The 21,333-nt window shown below is 43.9% G+C and overlaps 1 protein-coding gene across 2 annotated transcripts in view; it reads left to right on the top strand.

The window, feature by feature from the left end:
* Ift140 (intraflagellar transport 140) overlaps positions 1–21,333 on the top strand; it is an 83,807-nt gene that overhangs the window by 17,757 nt on the left and 44,717 nt on the right. For both annotated transcript variants that reach the window (XM_051181130.1, XM_051181129.1), the window contains 9 exons: positions 59–262; positions 624–696; positions 2,901–2,992; positions 6,761–6,888; positions 7,222–7,339; positions 11,731–11,861; positions 13,716–13,881; positions 15,686–15,817; positions 19,826–20,025. In XM_051181130.1, the coding sequence (XP_051037087.1) occupies positions 59–262; positions 624–696; positions 2,901–2,992; positions 6,761–6,888; positions 7,222–7,339; positions 11,731–11,861; positions 13,716–13,881; positions 15,686–15,817; positions 19,826–20,025 (1,244 nt within the window). The remainder of the gene's footprint in view (positions 1–58; positions 263–623; positions 697–2,900; positions 2,993–6,760; positions 6,889–7,221; positions 7,340–11,730; positions 11,862–13,715; positions 13,882–15,685; positions 15,818–19,825; positions 20,026–21,333) is intronic.

The following is a 21,333-nucleotide window of genomic DNA, read 5'->3' as shown; positions in this document are numbered from 1 at the left end:
CTCCCTGACCGTGTCTCTCATGTTTTATGTATGTGATTCTGCTCACCTGGTACTGAAGTGGGGCTCCAGGAAGAACCTTCTGGCAGTGAGCAGTGTTGACTCCGTGTCCATCCTCAGTGAGCAAGCCATGTCATCACACTTCCACCAGCAAGTAGCTGCTGTGCAGATCTCCCCAAGCTTAGTCAACGTGTCTTTCCTGTCCACGGGAAGCACACACAGCCTGCGTACTGACATGCACATCAGTGGAGTATTCGCCACCAAGGTGACTGATGACCAAGGGTGGTCTGGGGGTGTTAGACAAGGATCTTAAGTGTAACCAAAAGAGTTGTCTGCTAGGTCATTAGGGTAATTCAGAACAGCAAGGGGACTTGGTGACAGCTTAATCCATCCTGAATGCCCATGTGTCCATTTATTAAAAAAAAAAAAAAAAAAAAACTAAACACCCACAGGCATCTTAGGTCTAACCTGCATCCATGGACAACTTGATGACCTGAAACTGGGCTCACAGCGTGATAAAACTCAGTGATGAAGGAAGAAGGAAGGCTTCAGAAATGTGTAGTGAGTTTGTGGTCTGCATTGTATTCTTCCTTACCTCTGCTTTTGAACATCCATGTTCATTTTAGGATGCTGTGGCTGTCTGGAATGGAAAACAAGTGGCGGTCTTTGAACCTTCCGGATCTACCTTAAGAAATGCAGGTTAGACTCTCTTCACACCCCGAGCAGGCTCCACACCTCTGCTGTTGCCTCACCTTCTAGTACAAAGTAAGGGGATTGGCACAGAGCTCCAAGACCCTCATGCCAGCTCTCATTCCTGTGCCTGAATTACTAGAGCCAATGTTGTAGTGCTGGCCACTGCATGCTTGAAGTGGTCAAGGTATTTCAGAAATATAATGAGACTCTGCACCAGCAAATCCTCCTGGGCTCCAGAACTGCTCACAAGGCTGCATGAGCATAAGCAATTTTGTTCCTTCTAAAGAAGGGAGCTATTGCACAAGTGTCCTGTAAAATGATTATTATTATAAGCTAGCCATAGCTATGAGCCACAGGTGGATCTTCACAATCTCAAATTTGAGCTCTGCATTTCACTAATTGCTCCAGTTTTCTCTGCTGTTTTTGGTTACCTCTGCCCTCCACACACATATATGAGTTTCATAGTGCTACTATAACACTATGTAGTTTAGAACCACAGGAATTATTCTCTATGGTTTCAAAAGCCAGAAAAACAAAATCCAGCAAATAGAGCCATACCCCCTCTTATCCTCAAGGGAAAGTCCATTCTTTGGTTCCTCTAACTTCTGGCTACTATAGTCTTTGGTTTATGGTCGCAGAGCTCATCTTTGGCTGTGTTACCACATTGACTCTATTGTCAACCCCTCCTTACAGGGACACCTGTAACTGTTTTGGACCTGCCTGGGCAGTCCAGAATAACCTTTCCTTTGAGGCTTTAGCATATATTATTGTATGTAGTAGTCTTCACAAGCTTTGGGATTCAGAGCACAGATGTTGTAACACTGTCTTAAAGCCTCCTGAAATACCTAGGATGTGACTCTCCTCTCTGACTTACCTGTAAAGCCTTCTTGACCTCACCATCTGCACCTCAGAGATCTCTTAACTCTCACTTTTTATCTCCCTTAGCACTCTGTGTGAGGGTGGAGGGTGTGTCTATGACCACCAGCAGAATAACAGTAAGCAGGAAACAAGAAGGTAGTTCAGGTCAACACGACTGCAGGTGTTGGTTCAAACTTCGAGAGTCTGACCCCAAGTAGTTTATTTTAGACATATTTAAGCATAGCACAGTTTCATGAAAAATTTCTGGTTATAATTAACTCAGTGTCATGTACACAATAGAGCTTAAGACATGACTACATTGAAACTACAATACTCTAGAGGCAGAGGCAGGCAAATCTCTGTTAGCTCGAGGCCAGCCTAGTTTACAGCATGAGTTCCAGGGCAGCCAAGGCTACACAGAGAAACCCTGTCTTGAAAAAAAAGAAAAACCTTTTTGTAAGATATATGACCTCTTCCATAAAGATGGTCTCTTTAGATTGCATGCACATGACACAGTCCATAAAGATATGTTCTATAGATTGACAAACTCACAGGAAGTGTCTCGGGGAAGATCCAGTATGGTCTAGGTTACATAGATAGTGCAGGGGTCACCAGGCTGTTAACCACAAACACTCCCAGCCTTTTGGTTAGAAAACAAGTTATACATCTCTCCCTGTATGTTTAACATGCTTGGTTCCCCTAGTGCTTCTCTATGAGCATCCGAAACTCTGTGCATCCCATAACATTATTGTCTGAAGTTCTCTGATAGATAAAATTGTCATAGCACCTGTACTGTCCAGTAATTCCCACACCACCCATCCCCTTTCCTGTGAGTCCCAAGAAGCAAGAATGAGCCCTTTATCTCAATAAGGACTAGGACGTCTTTCTGTTTCGTGTGTGTTGTCACACCCTTGACTAATATGCTCCTCAGCACCTTTGGCTGGGGCACAGAGGAACAGGTTTTTAATCAGGTCATGCTGCCCTAGAGGTTGTGCTCTGGGTGCACCTTCAACCAGGGGAAGAGGAGATAAAGGCTAGTGAGCAGGCTGGGTGGGCATCTTGAATCCCCCAGGTCAAGACTAGGGCCCTAGGAGCCTATATAGTTCCCTATGATTAGAGCAAATGTTCCTTTCTGTCACTTCTTTTTTATTGTGTTTTCCTGTTTCTTAGTTTTATATTTTTAGTGTTTGCTCTGTTTTTGTGTTTTGTTTTGTTTTTATTTTCCTTTTCTATTCTGGAATCTTGTTCTGCTCATCTATGATGAGCTATGATGAGGACCAAGCTGATGAGGGACTCCACACAAGGTACATCTACCATGCTGAAGCTGTTTTGATGTTCATCTTCCATTTCAGGGACGTTCCTATGTGAAACGTCAGTGTTAGCAATGCATGAAGAAAGCATTTACACAGTGGAGCCAAACCGAATTCAAGTACGGACCTGGCAGGCAAGTGACTATCACAGTGACTGTGACAATAAAGGTGCAGTCACATTGAAAGTGCTGTCTCATGTTCCTAAGTCCTATTTCCAATCAGGGTTTTCACTGGAAATGGATTCTGGTGTGGCTTCCCCATCCATGCTGTGAATTCTGAAATATGGAGTGGGGGTTAGAGTGTTTCTCAGGAAAAAGTCCATTTCCATGGACCTTGACTATACTGGGCTGTGAAATGGGAGGAAATGCTTGTTGGTTTAAAAACCTCCTGAGGGATATTTCTGGATGAGCCATCCCCCTGACTGTGGGTGAGGCCTCTTACAGTGAGAGGCCTCCAGCACAGCACCTGTATGTGCTATCTTGCCTGTCTACATCCAACTGTGACTTGCTAGAACCTAGAACTGTCATGATACTAACTTGTTGTAACCGCTACAATAGATTGTTACAAACTACTAGCTGTAAGGCAACAGAAACTTGTTCTCTCACAGTTCTGGAAATCAAATCCTGAATTGAAGTTGGTCGGGCCAAGTTCCTTCAGAAAGCTTTACCAGGGAATCTGTGCCTGCCTCTCAGTTTCCAGGAGCCAGTAGTGCTGTCAATCTCCAGTGTCCCTGACTTACAGAAGTTTCCCTCCACTCTGTGATTCACATGACATTTCTCTATATCTTCTCTTCATGTCTAATGAAAACACTTGAAGAAGCTGGGAAGGTAGCACAGCAGTTAAGAGAATTTAGTCTTACAGAGGGCCAGGTTCTCTGTTCTATCACCCACATGGTAGCTCACAATCATCCATAGCTCCAGTTCCAGAGCATCTGATACTCTCTTCTGAACTCTAAGGGCACCAGGCATGTTATGTACTATGGAGACATAGACATACATGTGATTAAAACATGCATACACATAAAATAAATAAATCTCTCTCTCTCTCTCTCTCTTTTTTTTTTTTTTTTCAAGACAGGGTTTCTCTATAGTTTTGGAGATTGTCCTGGAACTAGCTCTGTAGACCAAACTGGCCTTGAACTCACAGAGATCTGCCTACCTCTGATTCCCAAGTGCTGGTATCACAGGCTCACAGGCATGTGCCATCCTGTCCAGCAAAATAAGTCTGTAAAACAAACAAACAAAAATAGCACACTTTCACTAGGGTACATAGATCAGTGGTAATCTGTGTGTTTAGCATGGAGGGGGCCCTAGGTTCCATTTAGAGCATAGAAAAACAGAGTCACTTGTCAGTGGTATTAGGACTCGCTCTAACGCAGAATAATTTCATCTAAAAGTCTTAGGGCTGCTGAGAGTATAGATTAGTAGAGTGTCTGGATTGGGCAGAGCCCTGAAGTACATCCCGAGAACTATAAAAATAAACAAATCTTTTGATTAACTTACATCTGCAAAAACTCTTTTATAGTAGTTTCAAGAAAAGGGACCTTTTGGGAGGTGGCTGTTCAACCCATCTGCCCACCACTGGGATTCAGGGCATGTAAGGATGCCTAGCTTTATGTGGGTTTTCAGGACCCAAATTCAGATCCTCACACTTGTGACACAAGCACTTTACCAACTGAGTCATCACCCCAGTGCTGGTGTGATTTTTATGTGGGATTTCAAGTTGTTTCTTAGAACCCCAGTGTGCGTGCATCACTAGAATTGCCACATTCATGATCCATGATCTTGTACCTCACATGCAGCTCATCTAGGCCCCTGCCATAAGGTTGTTACTTCTAGGTCACGGGCAGCCAGAGTGAAGACCAAAGGGAGAATGGACAAGAAGAACTCCTAGTGTGAGATTGAATTGTGCAGATGTGAGGAAGAAGCACCATGTGGCCCCTGCACCCTCCTGGGAAGAAGTAAAGAAGTAATGGGTGCTGGTACAGAACTTGTGATGCTATGTTTTCCTACAACCTATAGGTCCAAGAGAGCAGGGAGGCTAGAAGGCAGGGGGTCAGGGCCTACTGGACAGCCCACATCCAGAGCTAAGTGTCTCCTGCCTTCCTATGCTGTATCTTGTCCACTCTGACTTTAGCAGTTGCAAATAGAGTGCCAGTTGTGGACACAGAGATGAGAGAAAGGCGCTGTTCTTCGTGGCAGATTAAGGAGAAGCTATATAAGAGTACAGAATTACAGATGTGGGCTATGCGGGAAGGAACAGAGCTAAGGAGCCTGTCTGTAGGAACAACTGGCATTAAATTGGGTCCTTTTCTTTCTCGTCTTCTTCCTTCTCTCTCTCTCTCTTTTTTTTTGTTTGTTTTTGTTTTGTTTTGGTTTTTTTGTTTGTTTTTTTGTTTGTTTTTTGGTTTTCAGTAAAATATTTGGATAGAATCCATATTTGGATAGAATCCATACCTCATTCATTCATACACTGTACACTAACTACACCTCCAGCCCATCGGCCATTTTTACCTTACAGAAGGCATATGTGTTGGTTGTGATCAGTGAGGAAATGCTAGTAGTCTCTCTCACATTCCCATCCATCTCTCTCTTGATGTCTGGTTCAGTAAGAGGTGACTTCAGGTACTTCCATTCCATTTTCCTGCACCATTACCTTTAGAGAGGGTCAAGGTATGGGTCATATGTGGTCAAGGCTGAAGCCAGAGCCCTGGGTAGACTGGAAGTGTGGCAGGGGGGATGGTAGGCTGATGTTGATGTCAGCAGAAGTAGGATAGATTGGGGTTGCCTCGTCTTGGTTCTGTGTTGTTTTTCATTATATAACTTCTGTGCTTGCATAGTGAAGACTGGGGAGTTGGAGAAGGATGGTGGAGCCCTGGGAGATACACAGAGGAAAAAGAAGTGGGGCTAGATTTGTTGTAGAATCTGAAAGGTGGGCACTATGGGAGCAGAACAGGTGTAGGTTAAGTTGAACTGGGGAGTACTGCCTCCTTTCCTGCGGTAATATATCCATATGGCCTCTACTCCACCTGCTCCCCTCAAAGCATTCAACTCTCTCCATTGCTCACTTTTGCAACCATACCAGACTTAAGGATCAAAGGCACAGAAACACTTGTTCAGTGTGTGTCACCTCCTGTTCTGGGTTCTTCTGATAGCTGCCTTCTTCGTGGTTCACTTCATTTTAAACACTGCCCCCAGAGTAGACATTAATTTCTTAAATATTTTCCTGAAATGTAAGATACAGGGGCTGGAGAGGTAGTTCAGTGTAAGAGCACTCACTGACTGATCTTCCAGAGGTCCTGTGTTCAATTCCCAGCAACCACATGGTAGCTCACAACCATCTGCAAAGAGATCTGGTACCCTCTTCTGGCTTGCAGGGATACATGCAGACATGTATACATAATAAATAAATAAATCTTTATAAGTAAATAAATATAAAATACAGAAAGCACAAATTTGTTATTAGTGTGGAACTCTGTGAATTGCCTTCCTCACATGGTATATGTCCAGAATGTGACAAAGATTCTGGTAGAGCATCTTTTCCTCATCTTACCACCCAGGTGGCCATACACCTAACATTGATAACATGAGAAGTATCTTTGAATCTCTAACACAATGCCCATTCAGACCAACCCACAGCGACAGAGGTCACCATCTGTCTACCCTTGCTACATTCCGTCATCCTGTGTGTGACCATAGAACACTTCTCAGCTGAGTGCCTGTGTATCTTTGATCCTTGACCTGATCACCAAGACTGTACTGAGGCAGGGGCCTGTCTTCCTATGGAACCAACCCTAGTTTAAATGCTTGTTGGCCCATTAGTAATCACTTACTGTATAAATGAGTAGGAGAAGAATTGGGCACCATAGAAGTGTACAGCTAAACTTGTTCTTCTTTCCCCAGGGAACTGTCAAACAACTTCTGCTGTTCTCTGAGACTGAGGGGAACCCCTGCTTCCTAGACGTCTGTGGAACTTTCCTGGTTGCAGGGACAGACTTAGCTCACTTTAAAAGTTTTGATCTTTCCAGAAGGTACAGTTTTCATCCTAACAGAAGTACTAATTTTTTTAAATTATGAAACAATTTAGTAGACAAAAAATTGGAACAGTGTCAAAATTCTAATTTCATGTGTCACCTCCTTTTTCTAATTTAGAAGAGACCATTTATTGGTTCTAGAAATTAACCTCCCTTTCCCTGTGCTAGAGCTTCACTGCACAAGGTGAGAAGCAGTGAGCTGAACAGAACACCCCATAGGCCAAAGACTCAGCAGTCAGAGAAATTAATTTCTGTGATCAGCAGAACGGTGCCAAGAAGGAATCTCTGCATGATGCTCAGGTCACTCTTTCTTCTCCTGGTCTCACGTAGGGAAGCAAAAGTGCACTGCAGCTCTAAGAACCTGGCCCAACTGATCCCTGATGTGGGGAACATCACATCTCTGAGATGCAATGTCAATGGGAACAAGATCAGCATCCTCCTTAGCAAGGTAAAGCCGATATCACTGTTGGCCTTCTGCTGTCCATGTGAAGGACCTCCTTGGAGAGGAGCAGTACCCTTGGCTTCTGACAGGCCCATAGCCATCTGTTCTGGCTGGAATACTCTTCTCAGTATGTCTTTTGGGTCTTTATGTCTAGCCTTCCTTCTAGCCCCTCCTTGCTTCATCTCCCTCCTCAATTTTCCAACTTCCGTCAGCCCTCTCCTGCCTTCTTCCATCTTGGCACACATTCTGTTTTGTTGGTGGTGATGATGGTGGAGGTTTTTTATTTATTCCTTGTGTCTTTCACATCATGCATATCCATCCCATTCATTTCCCCATCCCTTCATAACCACCCTCTACCCTTGCAGCCTCCCCTGAAAATAAAATAAAATTTAAAAGAAAAAAAATCAGTCTTGTCATGGAAATTGTAGTGTGACAGTGAGTCATGCAGTAAACCCTTTTATCCATGTATCTTTACTTGCAAGTGTTTATTGCAGAGAGTCACTGGTCTGGTTCGAGGCCTCTGGTTCCTGCTATACCATTGATGCTGGATTCTCACTGGAACTCCTCTTGGTTATCCTGCTGTTGCCCTGTATTGTGGAGATCCTGTGGCTTTGGGTTTGCAAGATCAGTCCCTTCATATACTCCAGCAGATCACAGATGGGGTGGATGTTGGGGTAGGCCAACACAACCCTAGGTCTGACCCTGGGTAATTAACAGGGTTTGTCAGCCCACCAGCTCTCTCTTGTTCTGAACCACCAAGGTGAGCTCTCCTGAGTCCCCCACACCTATACCTTCGGGGTCACCTGTACTGTGTTGTCCAGGTCTGGCTTTGGGGCCATTCTTCCTAGTGGCAGGCCCACCTGTCTCAGGCATTGATGGGTGAGAAGGGGTTGGTGGCATCCTTCCCTGTCCATTCCAACACATGACAGATGAGTGATGGGGATAGTTTTCTCATGCTCAGAACTTCGGGACTGGCTCACCCACACCTATGTGAATGGGGTTGTGCTGCCCACGAGAGGTGTAGGGCCTGCTCTCTCGAGAACACTTCGTATTTTGTTTGTTTGGCTGGTTTTTTCATTAGTTTGGTTTCGGTTTTGTTGTTGTTTCTAGACAGGGTTTCTCTGTGTATCCTTGGCTGTCCTGGAACTCACTCTGTAGACTGGGCTAGCCTTGAACTCACAGAGATCTCCCTGACACTGGGCTAGCCTTGAACTCACAGAGATCTCCCTGCCTCTGCCTCCTGTTCTGGGATCAAAGGCGTGCACCACCACATCTGGCATATACTCTCTGTTCTTACATCCTCACCTGTGTACATTTTCTCATCTTTTCCTGCCTTTCTTTGTTTTCATCAGAAATAGTGATGGCTTCTTCAGATGTCTTCTTCGTTACCTAGCCAAACTCTTGGTCACCAGAAAAGGTGACAGTTACTTCTGCCACTGTTAAGCCTACAGTGTCTTTTGTCTGAAATTTCTGCAAAATTTCATCTTGTCTTTTTAGGGAACTCACATTCTATTTATGATTCTTGTGTCCAGTAGAATAAAGTTTCCTTCTGGATATGTGTTTCCTCATCATTGCTTTGTGAGCATGAGGAGCTGCCTGCCTTTCACACTGTGCCCATTGGTGGAAGCTTTGAGGAAGACACCAAATCAACAGAACACAAAGGCTGGTGGACAAGGAGAGAAGGCGAGGAGTGAGAGATTGAGCCCAGCTCTTCCCTTTCTTCTGCTTCTTAGATGTACATATACATGATATTCAAGTATTCAAAAGAAGGAAATGAGAAATGATAAGATTATGGTGGTAACATCATTATGAGTTGTGCTTTGCCAAGTTCCCTGACTCAATCTTAAAATGCACCACCAGCCTAATAATTACTGCAGTTCAGGATCTTGACCCTAATGTCAGCTTGTCTGGAACAAGGGAAAAAGGAATGGGAGAGTCCCACAATGGTGTCAGAGTAATACAAAGAAAATAAGGACACGAAGTATCACAATGTGAGGCAGGCAGCTGCGGGAGACCCAGTAGCAGAGACTCCTCTACATCTCGATAGGGAATGCATGAAACTGTGAGGAGAGAACATCCTGAGCCTCAGAAATCCTTGTGTAGAGACTGGAGAGGTGACTCCAGGGTTAAGAGTACTTGTTGCTCTTGGTTGACAGCCATCCTTAACTCAATCTGACTACCTCTTCTGATCTCTGTGCTAAACATGCAAACATGCAGGCAAAATATGCATGCACACAGAATCAAATCTCTTTTTGTTGTTGTTTTTAAGAAATCTTTGTGTGTAGTCATAAGGTAGGGGCAGCCAGGATCACCAGAAGCTCAGCTCTGCAGCTTCAGAGCCTGGAAAACCCAGAGCGGCTAAGCCTGAACCCAACGCAGAACCCAGGATCCACTCACTTTCTTTGGCTTCCAAAGCCACTTACTGAGCATTCTCTTATGTGGGGCAGGATCCAGATGCAGTCTTCAGAGATAGCATGTAAAGAAACTTCAGGTGGGCCCGTTATCAGCACCTGCTTACTCCAAAACAGGTTCAAGGTAACCTTTGGCGATGCTGACATTTCTTTATCTTAAAATAGGTTCTCTAAAAACTTGAGATGAGATTCATATAACATAAAATTAACCATTGAAAGTAAGGAGCCCAGTGACGCTTGGTACATTTGTGGTATAGTACAGCTACTCCCCCTCTATCTGGTTCCAAACATCTTCATTCTAAAGAAGTATGTCATATCCATTAACTTCCAGTCCCATCCCCCAGCTTAGCCCCTAGCAACCAGAGGCCTGCTTACTAACTCTGGATCTTCCTGTTCTAGATATGTTATATACGTGTTGCATTTTGATTCTGGCTTCTTTCACCCACTGTAGCATCTGGAGGTCACCCATGTTGTAGCATGTGTCAGTGCTTCATTCTCTGTGCCTGACTACATTTTCTCCACTGATCTGTGACGCGCACTTGGTGACTGTCCACATCTTGCCCTTGTGAACAGAGTTTCTATGAATTTACAATGGCACCACCACCTTGGAAGCTCCTTGCATCTGTGAGCAGCAGGCCACACTGCAGGAGCAGCCGGGCTTTCCTGCCTTCCACTCCTGGCCTTTATTAGCAGCGATACTCACAGCTTTATATATCAGCTGCTGAATGGAAATGATCATCACCCTCGTATTTGTGAAGTTTATTTAATTTGTATTCAGTTGTATGAATGTTTTTGCCATATCCATATTCCTTTTGAATCCTTTGGTTAATCTACCTTAGCTAAGAAAAATGTCTCCAGGCTGAGCATGGTAGCACAAGCCTTAAATCCCAGCACTCAGGAGGGAGAGACAGGTGGATCTGCTCTGTGATGTTTTACTTTTCTGTCTTTTTTATTTTTTTGAGGGGGGGGTCCTGCTACCCTGCTCCCTAATAAATTACACACAGAGGCTTATTCTTAGTAAGGAACGCCCATCCTTACCTTGTCTTGTTTCTTGCCTATTTTTCTTAAATTATCCCTTCTACCTTTTGCCTCTGTGCTTTTATCTTTCTCTTCTGTAAATCTTACTTTACTTCTCATTCCGTGGCTGGGTGGCTGGGAGGCTGGGAGGCTGGGAGGCTGGGAGGCTGGGTGGCTGGGAGTCTGGGAGGCTAGGTGGCTGGGAGGCTGGAGGCTGGGAGGCTGGGTGGCTGGGAGGCTGGGTGGCTGGCTGGCTGGGTGGCTGGGTGGCTGGCTGGCTGGGTGGCTGGCTGGCTGGGTGGCTGGCTGGGTGGCTGGGTGGCTGGGAGGCTGGGAGGCTGGGTGGCTGGCTGGCTGGGTGGCTGGCTGGCTGGCTGGGTGGCTGGGTGGCTGGGTGGCTGGGTGGCTGGCCCCTGATATCCTCCTCTCCTTCTCTTGCTTCTCCTTCCTCTATGTATACTCTCTGCCTGCCAGCCCCACCTATGCTTGCTCCTGCCTCAATATTGGCCCGACAGCTCTTTATTAAGACCATCAAGTGTTTTAGACGGGCGCAATGACACAGCTTGACAGAGTTAAACAAATGCAGTGCAAACAAAAGTCACACACCTTAAAATAATATTCTGTCACATGGAGCTCTGTGAGTTCAAGGCCAGCCTGGTTCAAGTCATCCAAAGCTATACAATGAGACTTGTTTTTCTTTTCTTTTCTTTTTTTTTAAATTTCTCGTCAAAACTGAGAGCAGCTACAACTTTTTAGAGTTTGTTCTAAGTTGTCTGAAATTGCAAAGTAGTAACTAAAAAACTATTTTAGTGGGCTTAATAAAGAGCTAAATTATTATTCTGGTGGTGTGCCATTTACTGGTGACTGATGACAGGTGATTTTCCTCAAGTACATTCCTCAAGTCAATTCCAGGGGCACAGGCCCTAAAGCACTCACCAGTCCCTGAGCATTATGTCTTCTCTTTCCTAGGTCGACAATAACCCTGATTCCAAAATCTACATCTATGATGTTGAAATGGACACAGTGAATGTCTTCAACTTCAAGACTGGTCAGATTGGACAGATGCAGACACTGCCATTTAATGAGCCAGAGATGAATGAGTAAGATTCTAGTTGAGGGGACTTTGTGGAAAACAATATTTGCCTGCTGTCCAACTTAATAAGTTATATTTGAACTTCAGAGCCTCACAGAAGTGACTAGTAGTAAAACCAGATTGTAAGAAGTAGATTTCAGTTCTTGGTCTCTGTGCTCCAGCATTGAGATTATGGAACTGGCTTAGTAGAAACTCCAAATTTGGAGGGGCTCTCCCAAACATCTGTAGAAATGTCCCAGAACAGAGTGGCCACAGACTTATTGGCAGCTCTGACAGGAAAAAAGATGCTTGTCTTTGTAGAGAATATGTTTCTATAGAAAATAAGAAATAAGTCTCTTTCTGTTGGGGGAGGGTTGATGTCACCCATAAATATAGTTCCTGCTACAGGCTTATGGAGAACGGAGGAGCCGGCAACAGGGTTACAATCAGTGGCTCATTTTTTCTGTCATTCTTTTTTGTACTGTTCTGCTATTTTTGCTAGTTTTGTTGTTTGACTGATTTGGTTAATTGTGATACTAAGGGCAGATTCCAGAAACTGGTGTGTGCTAAGCAAGGGCCCTACCACTGAGTAACACCCCAACCCTAGTCTTACTTTTTTTGTTCTAGCAGGCCCCTCCTTCTTGACTCAGATCTTCCTGCATAGTCTACCCTGAATTCTTCCTGCATCTCTCCCAGAGTCCTGCCTGCCTCCTTTGATCTGTCTGTGGAGTCTCCTTTAATCTGCTTAGTCTACTTTTATCTCTGTTGACGCCTTACTTCAACAACCCCTGCTTCTCTTTCCACCTAACTGTACCACTGATCTCCTGCCTCAGAATATGGGCCTTTGAACGTCTCGTCCCTCAGATTGATACAGTTCATCCCATCCCAGTGTTCCTGGGTTCTCTGCAACCAGGTGTAAACCTTTGAAACTAACCTTTCCTTTACTTCCTACTGCCAGTTTCCCTCTTTAGCTCGTGAAATGTCCTTATCTCCTGTTTTTCTCTTCACTCTGCCTGATTTCCATGACTTCTCTTTTAAGTATAGGCAATATCCTTTCTGCCTGTTCTAAATCTCTTGCCAAGCCAGCCTCTCAAGCCAGAATCATTATAGAACAAAGGAAACAAATTATGTCTGGCATTTCATAGGTCCTTGGTATATGTTCGACCCTAAATTCTGTGATTGTCCCATCCATTATGCATAGAGCTGAGCAGGCCTGTGGGCACACCACTAGTGCTGGTGCGAGTAGTATCTATGAGGGTAATATGTTTCCTGTAAAAGTGGGTCCTGCACAGCCATTGAGCCCAGCAGTGCCATATTCTAATCTGGGTTTACTGTGCTTCTCTAGGGTGGCACTTATGGATAACTATCTCCCTTACCTCAAAATTCTCCTTTTTTGTATGTGATTCCCAAATAGCTGTAACTAATGGTATATACCACCATACTCATTTACTATTGAGATCTCCTTCCTTTGCACCTAGTTCATTGATCTCCCTATAGAACTTCTTCAAGTTCTGGGATCCATAAATCATGATATCTTAAAGATGGGAAAGACTAGGGTAAAATTAGACAGTGTCACACAGGCTTGCTTCTGAATCCCTCTTAGGAGATTTTAGGACCCCTGCAGGACCTCCAGATCCAAGCGTAATTCTCTGTGTCTCCAAGCCAGACTTCAGAGACCCTTTCTTCCAATTCCTCCAACTCTGCAAGAATATGTTCTGTTCTGATAGGCTGTGTGGCGGTGAGTGGTCCAAAGGTGCTTTGGGAGCCATGCACTTGCCAACACTGTCACCTGTTGGCATTGGCTGAAATGATTCTGAGTGGTGTGGGTAGCACTAAAAGCAATGTTCTCAGAATTGGGGATGGGTCTTCCCTTCTGTTCTAGGACCCACAACTTTATGCATGAGAGAATAGCAAATTACGTTCCTGTGAACCATTTCTGGGATCAGAGTGAGCCCAGGCTTTTTGTGTGTGAGGCCTTGCAGGAAGTATCTGGAGCCCAGCCACAGGCTATAGACAAGCAGCCCCATGTGGAGGACACATGCCACAAGGTACCTATTATTTACTGTGTTACATGTTTAGACATATATGGTGACTTATAGGAGAGTTACTAGAAAAATTCATTCATATGAAGTAGAATATCTACCTCATACCTCTACTGAATAAGTTACTGTGTCATCAAGATCATTTCCATAAACCAATGGAAGACAAATCTTTTTGCAGGCAGGGATGGGGATGTTCGAGGCAGAGTTTCTCTTGTGCAGCCCTGGCTGTCCAAGAACTTACTCTCTAGACCAGGCTGACTTTAGCCTCATAGAGATCCACCTGCCTCTGCCTCCTGGGTGCTGGAACTAAAGGTATGTATCACCATGCCACCAGACAGAGCCATCTTGAGCCACACAGGAAAGGTACAGTGTTAATCTGCCCCACCCTTCTGCCTAGGTCTGCTCCAACTTTTTTGTCCAGTATAATCCCAAATTTTAATTTCTTGATTTTCTTAACTATCCCATGTTATCTTTTCTGTGGGCAGAGCTCTTTATAGAGCTCTATGTGAACTAACCCTTTCTGCCTTAGCACATGCTGAGTCTGGATCTGAGGTATAGCTGTAATTCCCCTTTTCGCCCCTCTTCAACTTTCCTCATCACTGCCTCTGCCCGCCTCATTGCTTCCCACTTCTGTGGGGCTCGACCTCCATGCAGATGTTGGCTCCAGAACAGTACCCACATAGGAATTGGGACTCTGATACTTTCCAAGGCTTATATTTTGCAAAATGTCAGATGTGCCTAACAAGTCTGGTAGTCTGTGTGCTACTATCACCCACCTTCCTCTCAGAGCAGTCAGCATAGAGAAGCCCATTCTATAGTTGCAGGGTTCATCTCCCTGCTGGAGGCCTTCTCACAGATGAGTGTCTGCCCTGAGACTGAAATCAGCCAGTGCCCAGAGAATACCAGGAGCAAACCCTGCCCTTCATCCTCAAATGCCAGAATGATAGAATAGATCAAGTGGCTTTTGTATCACTGGAATGAAGGAAATATTTCCACAGGAATTTTGCAGATGGGCAGTGTGGCAGCCCCAGGAAATAATGGGCACAGCAAAGATAGCTAGTAAGAGTGAAGGCATGCCCAAGGGGAGGTTGATACTGGTCGTGTGATCAAGTGGTTTTTGATGGTTTTTGTGATGATGGTGTGTACAGTTTACGACTTCACACCACAGTAGTGGGGAAAAGTCTGCATCCTCTTTTTGTTTTTAAGAAGCAGCTGCATACAGGAAGGTGGTTCTGGCATTTGTGGCTTATTCTGCTTACGTACAACAGAGGCTACCTCACATTTGGGCTCTCCCTTGTGCCTTCCCTATTCCTCAGAGCAAGGAAACCCAAAAGGTGGGGATTTTGTTTGTTTTTTGTTTTTAGAGACAGGGTTTCTCTGTAGCTTTGGAGCTTATCCTAGAACTCAATTTGTAGACCAGGCTGGCCTCAAACTCACAGAGATCTGACCGCCTCTGCCTCCCAAGTGCTGGGATTAAAAGTGTATGCCATCACCACCCCCTTTTTAAAAATTCTTTATGTACAAAGACTAGCATGGTCTGCTTCACTGAGTAGACAGTGTTGACTAATCTATTCAAGGTCGTTTAATTTCTTCTCATACTGATGGCACATTTTCAGCTGGTATTTCCAGCTTAGACATGGTGTTTAGAGCAGACACAGCAAGAGCAAAAACCCAGGCAGAACTTCCTTGGGTGGCTCCAGTAGAGCTGCTGATGACTCTCCTTGCCTTTAGATGGCCAACAAGGAAAAAAGGAGCCAGGAAAGTATATTGTTAAATTTTAAACCAAATGACATTGTCCTGTGTCTTCCAGGAAGATGTTTTGATTCTATCATTCTTTGCTTCTGAAGAACATGGCTTCTTGCTACACGACTGCTTCCCCCGGCCTCCTATCTACCAGAACCTTCTGGGAATGGAAGTGCCTCACTATTACTTCACAAAAAAGGTGGGAAGCCCTGATACCTACACAGTTATTCTCTCTTCTCCCTTCCCTGGGTGGATTCTTCCATGAGTCTCTAGCACACTTGAGGTATGAGTTGGCCCTCCAGGTTGTGAGGCTCACCTCTCACAAGAGCAGGCCTGCCATCAGCTGGCAGTAGTTCTCTTGACATTCAGCAAGCACTGACATCTCCTGTGTGGGAAACCCCACAGGACATGCCTTTGCTCTCGGAAGACTAATGTGACACTGGGCTGTGGCTTGGCAGGACTCTTGACCCTTATGTTTTGACTTTCCTTCTAATGGCACAACTCTCAGCCTTTGTCATTTCCTTTTATTCTAGCTAGAATTTTTTTTTTTTTTTAGAATAATTACTCCTGTATTCTTCTTAAGGAATTTAGGAACTACAAATGATACATACAAATCTCCCTGATCCAGGCCCAGAGATGATCACTGTGAGGCAGCTGGTATCACTACTCAGGAGGCTTCTGTAACCTACATATAAATGAGGTATACATACACATGGTTCTTTGTGAGTTTTGAAAGAATGGGATCAGTAAACACTAGCATACATCCTAACCCATTTAGTTTACATACCTCAGATCCACTTGGGCTGTGGTTCTAAAATGACACATTGACAAAAGAACCCGAGTCCAGGCAGTCTCACTCTGTTGCGTCCTTTTTACCAAGTGCTAGTTCTTCAGCTTTGGGGTCCATTGTCACCTGAGAGGTGGCGGTGACTGTGAAGGCTGCTGTTGCTTTTTTTCCTTTTCCTCTTTTTTTTTTATTTTTGTTTATTTATTTATTTATTTATGCTAGGGGTCAAACTCAAGACCTCATGCATGCTACACAGATGCTCTGTCACACTGAGCTATACCTCACAACCATACCTAAGTGACTTTTTCCACACAGGAGCCTAGTGGGCCTGTGGGGTTGAAGCTTGGGCATAAGGGCTGGAGTGGTCAGTGAACTCCATAGTGTTCTGTAGCTGCTATCATGGTTTTGATCCTTTGAACTGAAGAAGCTGCCGTCCTGCTGGACCCACACCTGGAAAAATGTAGACACCCTCCCTGTCATTTCCCTTGCATTATCATACCAAAAGAGCAGAGAGAGGGGAACCTATGGTGTCGGGTTTTATCTAAGTGTTTCTTGGTTTCCCCATATGGTGATGTAAAATCAGTCTTTAAAATGAGCCCTATGCTATTCTTATTGTCTGAAACTAACCTTTCTATCTTTAAAAAATATTTTTAACTTTATGTATATGTGTATACACATTGGTATGTGCACACGAGCGCAGGTGCCTGCTAAGGCAAGAAGCAGTGCAGGTGGTTGTGAGCTCCCTGGGTAATGGGAAGTGAACTGTGGTTCTCTGCAAGAGCAGTGCATGCTATGAATTATTGAGCTATTTCTCTGACCCCATTCTACCCTCTTTCTTTCTTGCAAGATTTTAATTATGTAGCCTAGGGTGCGCCTTGAACTCAAACATTTAGTCCTTGTGCTTCAGCCTCTTGAGGGCTGAGATTGCTAGTATTACAGATGTATCCAACCATGCCTGACTTAGCCTATTGTCACTTTTGTAGTCAAAAGTGAGTAGTAGGATAGGCCACTGGGAGACAGAACAGAGTAAAAGCCTATATCTGCTATGCAGTCCCCTCCACATAACCATATAAGCTAATGAAATTGTACCATGTGGACTGTTAGACTGTCACAGGTATGCAAGCCACACTCAGCTCTTTCTAGATCTGTGATTTACTCTAAAAGGAATTGCTTTAGAGAATAGGGTGGATTGGATACTGCCCCTGGATCTGTGATCAGTGATTGTGGCCAGCCTTTTGGGGGCTTCTAGCTTTAAGATCTGCAAGCATACAATGATACATTTTAAATAAAACCAAATCCAGGACAGTTGGTTCTAGTTTTCCAAGTTACCATATACAGCAGTATTGCACAGCGCTAGAAGTTGGTGTATGAGCAGTTTGTATGTTACACGTGCCATAAAAATGGAGTTGATGTTCGTGAAAGCTGGGAAAGTTTGTGTGATGAGCTAAGTTCTGGGAGTACCTGTTCTGTCAGTACAGGTGTCCTTCATTCCTTTATTTTAAAATAGAATCCCACCACCAGACTGATGTTTTTGCAGGACTTTCCACTCTTGTTTTGTGTTCTTTGGTGTGATTTCCCTTTTATCTGAAAACAGAAAATTTGGAAAGCTCATTTAAGTTCTTCCTCTTGAATTTTCCACATTGATTTCATATTCTTGATTTTTGTTTCTTCCACACATTTATGCATGTTTCCTTTTTTTCTCATCCCCTTTCTGTGCCTGCACTCGTAGTTGTTATTCCACAGAAGAGGCATATATGATGCAGTCGTAAGTATGAAGCCCTAGGTTATGGCTTCTCACCTTGGTTTTGTCATGTCCCTGAGACCCTTGTCTTCTTGCTGTAGTGTGTGTGTGCCAGCACTTCCTGCCTACCTTGCTTACCTACATAGGAAATGTTTCTGGAGGTAGGGCTTTTTGCTTGGCCATGGAGCCATGTGACGTAGTGAAATTTGACAGGAGCCCATTGGCTCTTAGTCTGGTGTATGCACAGTGCACAGTCTGCGGTATGCACAGCCATTCACATGACCAGATATAGGAAATGCTTGGTTGACCTATGTTTGCAATATAAGGAGTATCATTAGTTTAACTTGCAAAGTGCTGCTAAGGACCAGCCAGAAGGCACTGTGTTCCTTTAAAGGCTGTTCTTACTCTGTTTTCTGACATAGAGTGCTTCAGCCCTTTCCCCAGGAAGATCTGAGAAAGTCCAGTTCCCAGCACTCTTCCCATGTGACTGGCAGGTTGTACCAATCTACTATGACATAGGATAAACAGTTTCTGCCTCCTGACCAAATGCAAATGAGGTTCAAGCCCTGTTTAGCTCCCAAGATGAGACAAGTTCAGATGTGTGCAGGGTAGTGTGGCCATAGACAACAGTTCTGCCTCAGAGATCAGTAACAAGGAGCTAAAATAAAGAGGCATGGCGAATAAGCAGGGATTGGGGAAATCTGAGGCTCCTCAGGATGCTCACACAATAAAAAGGACAGTGTCCAACTTGGTGCGCAGTTAACCAAACTCTTCTGTCACCTAGTTGAGATACATACATACATACATACATACATACATACATACATACATACATACATACATTCTCCATGGACCTAAACTCAAGCTACCCTCAACAGAACTTTGCTTATGCCATATGCTGTCTCTAGAAGGGCTTCCAGCTACAATGAGGCATGATACATTTCATCATATTTTCAGAGTCCAGGTCAAGTGTTGGTTTCTCCTTGGGGTCTTCTCACTGAGCCTTCCAGGTAGACTCAGAAAGAACAATGAGGCTGAATCATTCATGATAGTTGAGGTGGGGAGGAGATGGTTGAAGCCACCACTTGGATACTCATGGTGGTAAATATGTGCCAGATGTTATGTGTACATAACAATACATAACAATATACAAATGGCCTGCAGAGAGAAAGGAGTTCCAGTCCTGGTGAGAAGGGTCTAAGCACAGATACAGAGGCTTCGAGAATTAGAAGAGCCACAGCAGGGGCAGTGGGCTCCTCAGAAGCTCCTGTTGAAGAAAAGGCAGGCTAGTGCTCTTTAATTTTAAGAGATACATGTGTGTCTGACTTGACTTAAAGCTGGTAAAAAGTCTTTACCATGACTGAAACACTGGGAAAGGGTAGCAGAAAGAGCTGTTTTTAATGTGAGACTGACATCACTGAATTAGAGGCTGACAAAACAAGTTTATACCTGGACAGCCTTTGTTTAACCTGTTGTCTGAAACAAGGCCCCAAAGCTTTGATAAGTTCCAGTGACATTAAAGGTTTTTCAGGACCCTATGGGAACCCTTTTACCTATAGCTATATTCCTATGCCTCCCTGCATAATAGATTTCCCAGTGGTTGTTTGAGGAAGTGAGACTAATTGCAGGCATTGCCTTTACATATTACTTGACAATCATATGGGGCCTTTGTCCTTCAGCCTGGAGAAGCAGAGAAAGAAGACAGGGTGGATTCTGGACACTATCACATCCCTCAGATGGTAGCCAAGAGACCCCTGCGAGACTTTGTGGGGCTGGAGGACTGTGACAAGCCTACTCGGGATGCCATGCTCAACTTCAGCTTCTTTGTCACCATTGGGGACATGGATGAAGCTTTCAAATCTATCAAACTCATCAAAAGGTAAGGCATCCACTCACTGAAGTGTCAAAGGTGACATGCGTCCTACCTAGAACTTTCAACCTTTCTTAGATTTATATGTATGTATGTATGTATATGTGTATATATATATGTATATATGTATATATATGTATATGTATATATGTATATATATGTATATATGTATACACATATACATACATACATACATATATATGAGTATTTTACTTGCATATATGTGTGTGAATCATATGTGTGCCTAGTGCCTAAGGAAGTCAGAAGGCATCTGGTACCCTGGAGCTGTAGTTACAGGTAATTGTGAGCCATTATGTGGGTTCATACACTCTGCTACAAGTGCTCTTAACCACTAAGCTATCTTTGCAGGCCTTTTTATGCCTTCTTTATCAATTATATTTTAAGCTAAGAGCTCCTCTGTGATCATATTACAATGTTTAACAGTTTTTCTATTCAGTGAAATATCCACCAATAGCCACCATGCTCAAGGATATGGGATCTGGCACACTGTTTGGTGTTGCAGGCAAGCCTGGCTCCTGATATCAGTGGTGCTGGGAGCCTCCAGGCCGATACTTTAGCATTTTCATTTGTTTTAAAGTGTTCAGAGTATTCTTATCCAAAGTTCTGTAGGTGCTAAATATTGCTCAAAAGTATTGATAAATAAACACCAAAACTATCAATGAAGTACAATTAAATTTTATGAAAGAAGTTACAGTGATCTAGATATGCTGGCTTGTTCTGATCATCCCAGCTTTTAGAAAGTTGCAGTAGGGGGCTGGTGAGGTGGCTCAGAAGTTAAAAGCACTAACTGATCTTCCAGAGGTCCTTAGTTCAATTCCCAGCAACCACATGGTGACTCATAACCATCTATAATGAGATCTGGTGCCCTCTTCTGACCTACAGGGACACACAGAATACTACATACATAATAAATAAATAAATCTTTTTAAGCAGGGCAGATAAATAAATAAATATTTTTAAGCCAAGCAGTGGCGGTACATGTCTTTAATCCCAGCACTTGGGAAGCAGAGGCAGGCAGGTCTCTGTAAGTTCAAGACCAGCCTGGCCTACCAGAGCTAGTTCCAGGATAGACTCCAAAGCTACACAGAGAGACTCTGTCTTGAAAAACAATAATAATAATAATAACAATTTTTAAAATTTTTTTTTAAAAGTTTTTTTAAAAGGTTGAAGTAGAAAGATTATTGTAAGATTGAAGCTAGTCTGGACTGTGTAGTGAACTCCAGGCCAGTCTGTGATATTGAGTAAGAAAGACCCTGTCTTAAAAAAAAAAAAAAAAAAACCAGTAAGGGATGTTTA

The sequence above is a fragment of the Phodopus roborovskii genome, unplaced genomic scaffold (genome assembly GCF_943737965.1).
Source record: "Phodopus roborovskii unplaced genomic scaffold, PHOROB, whole genome shotgun sequence".
NCBI classification, from domain to species: domain Eukaryota; kingdom Metazoa; phylum Chordata; class Mammalia; order Rodentia; family Cricetidae; genus Phodopus; species Phodopus roborovskii.
This window is presented reverse-complemented; position numbering and strand designations above follow the sequence as displayed.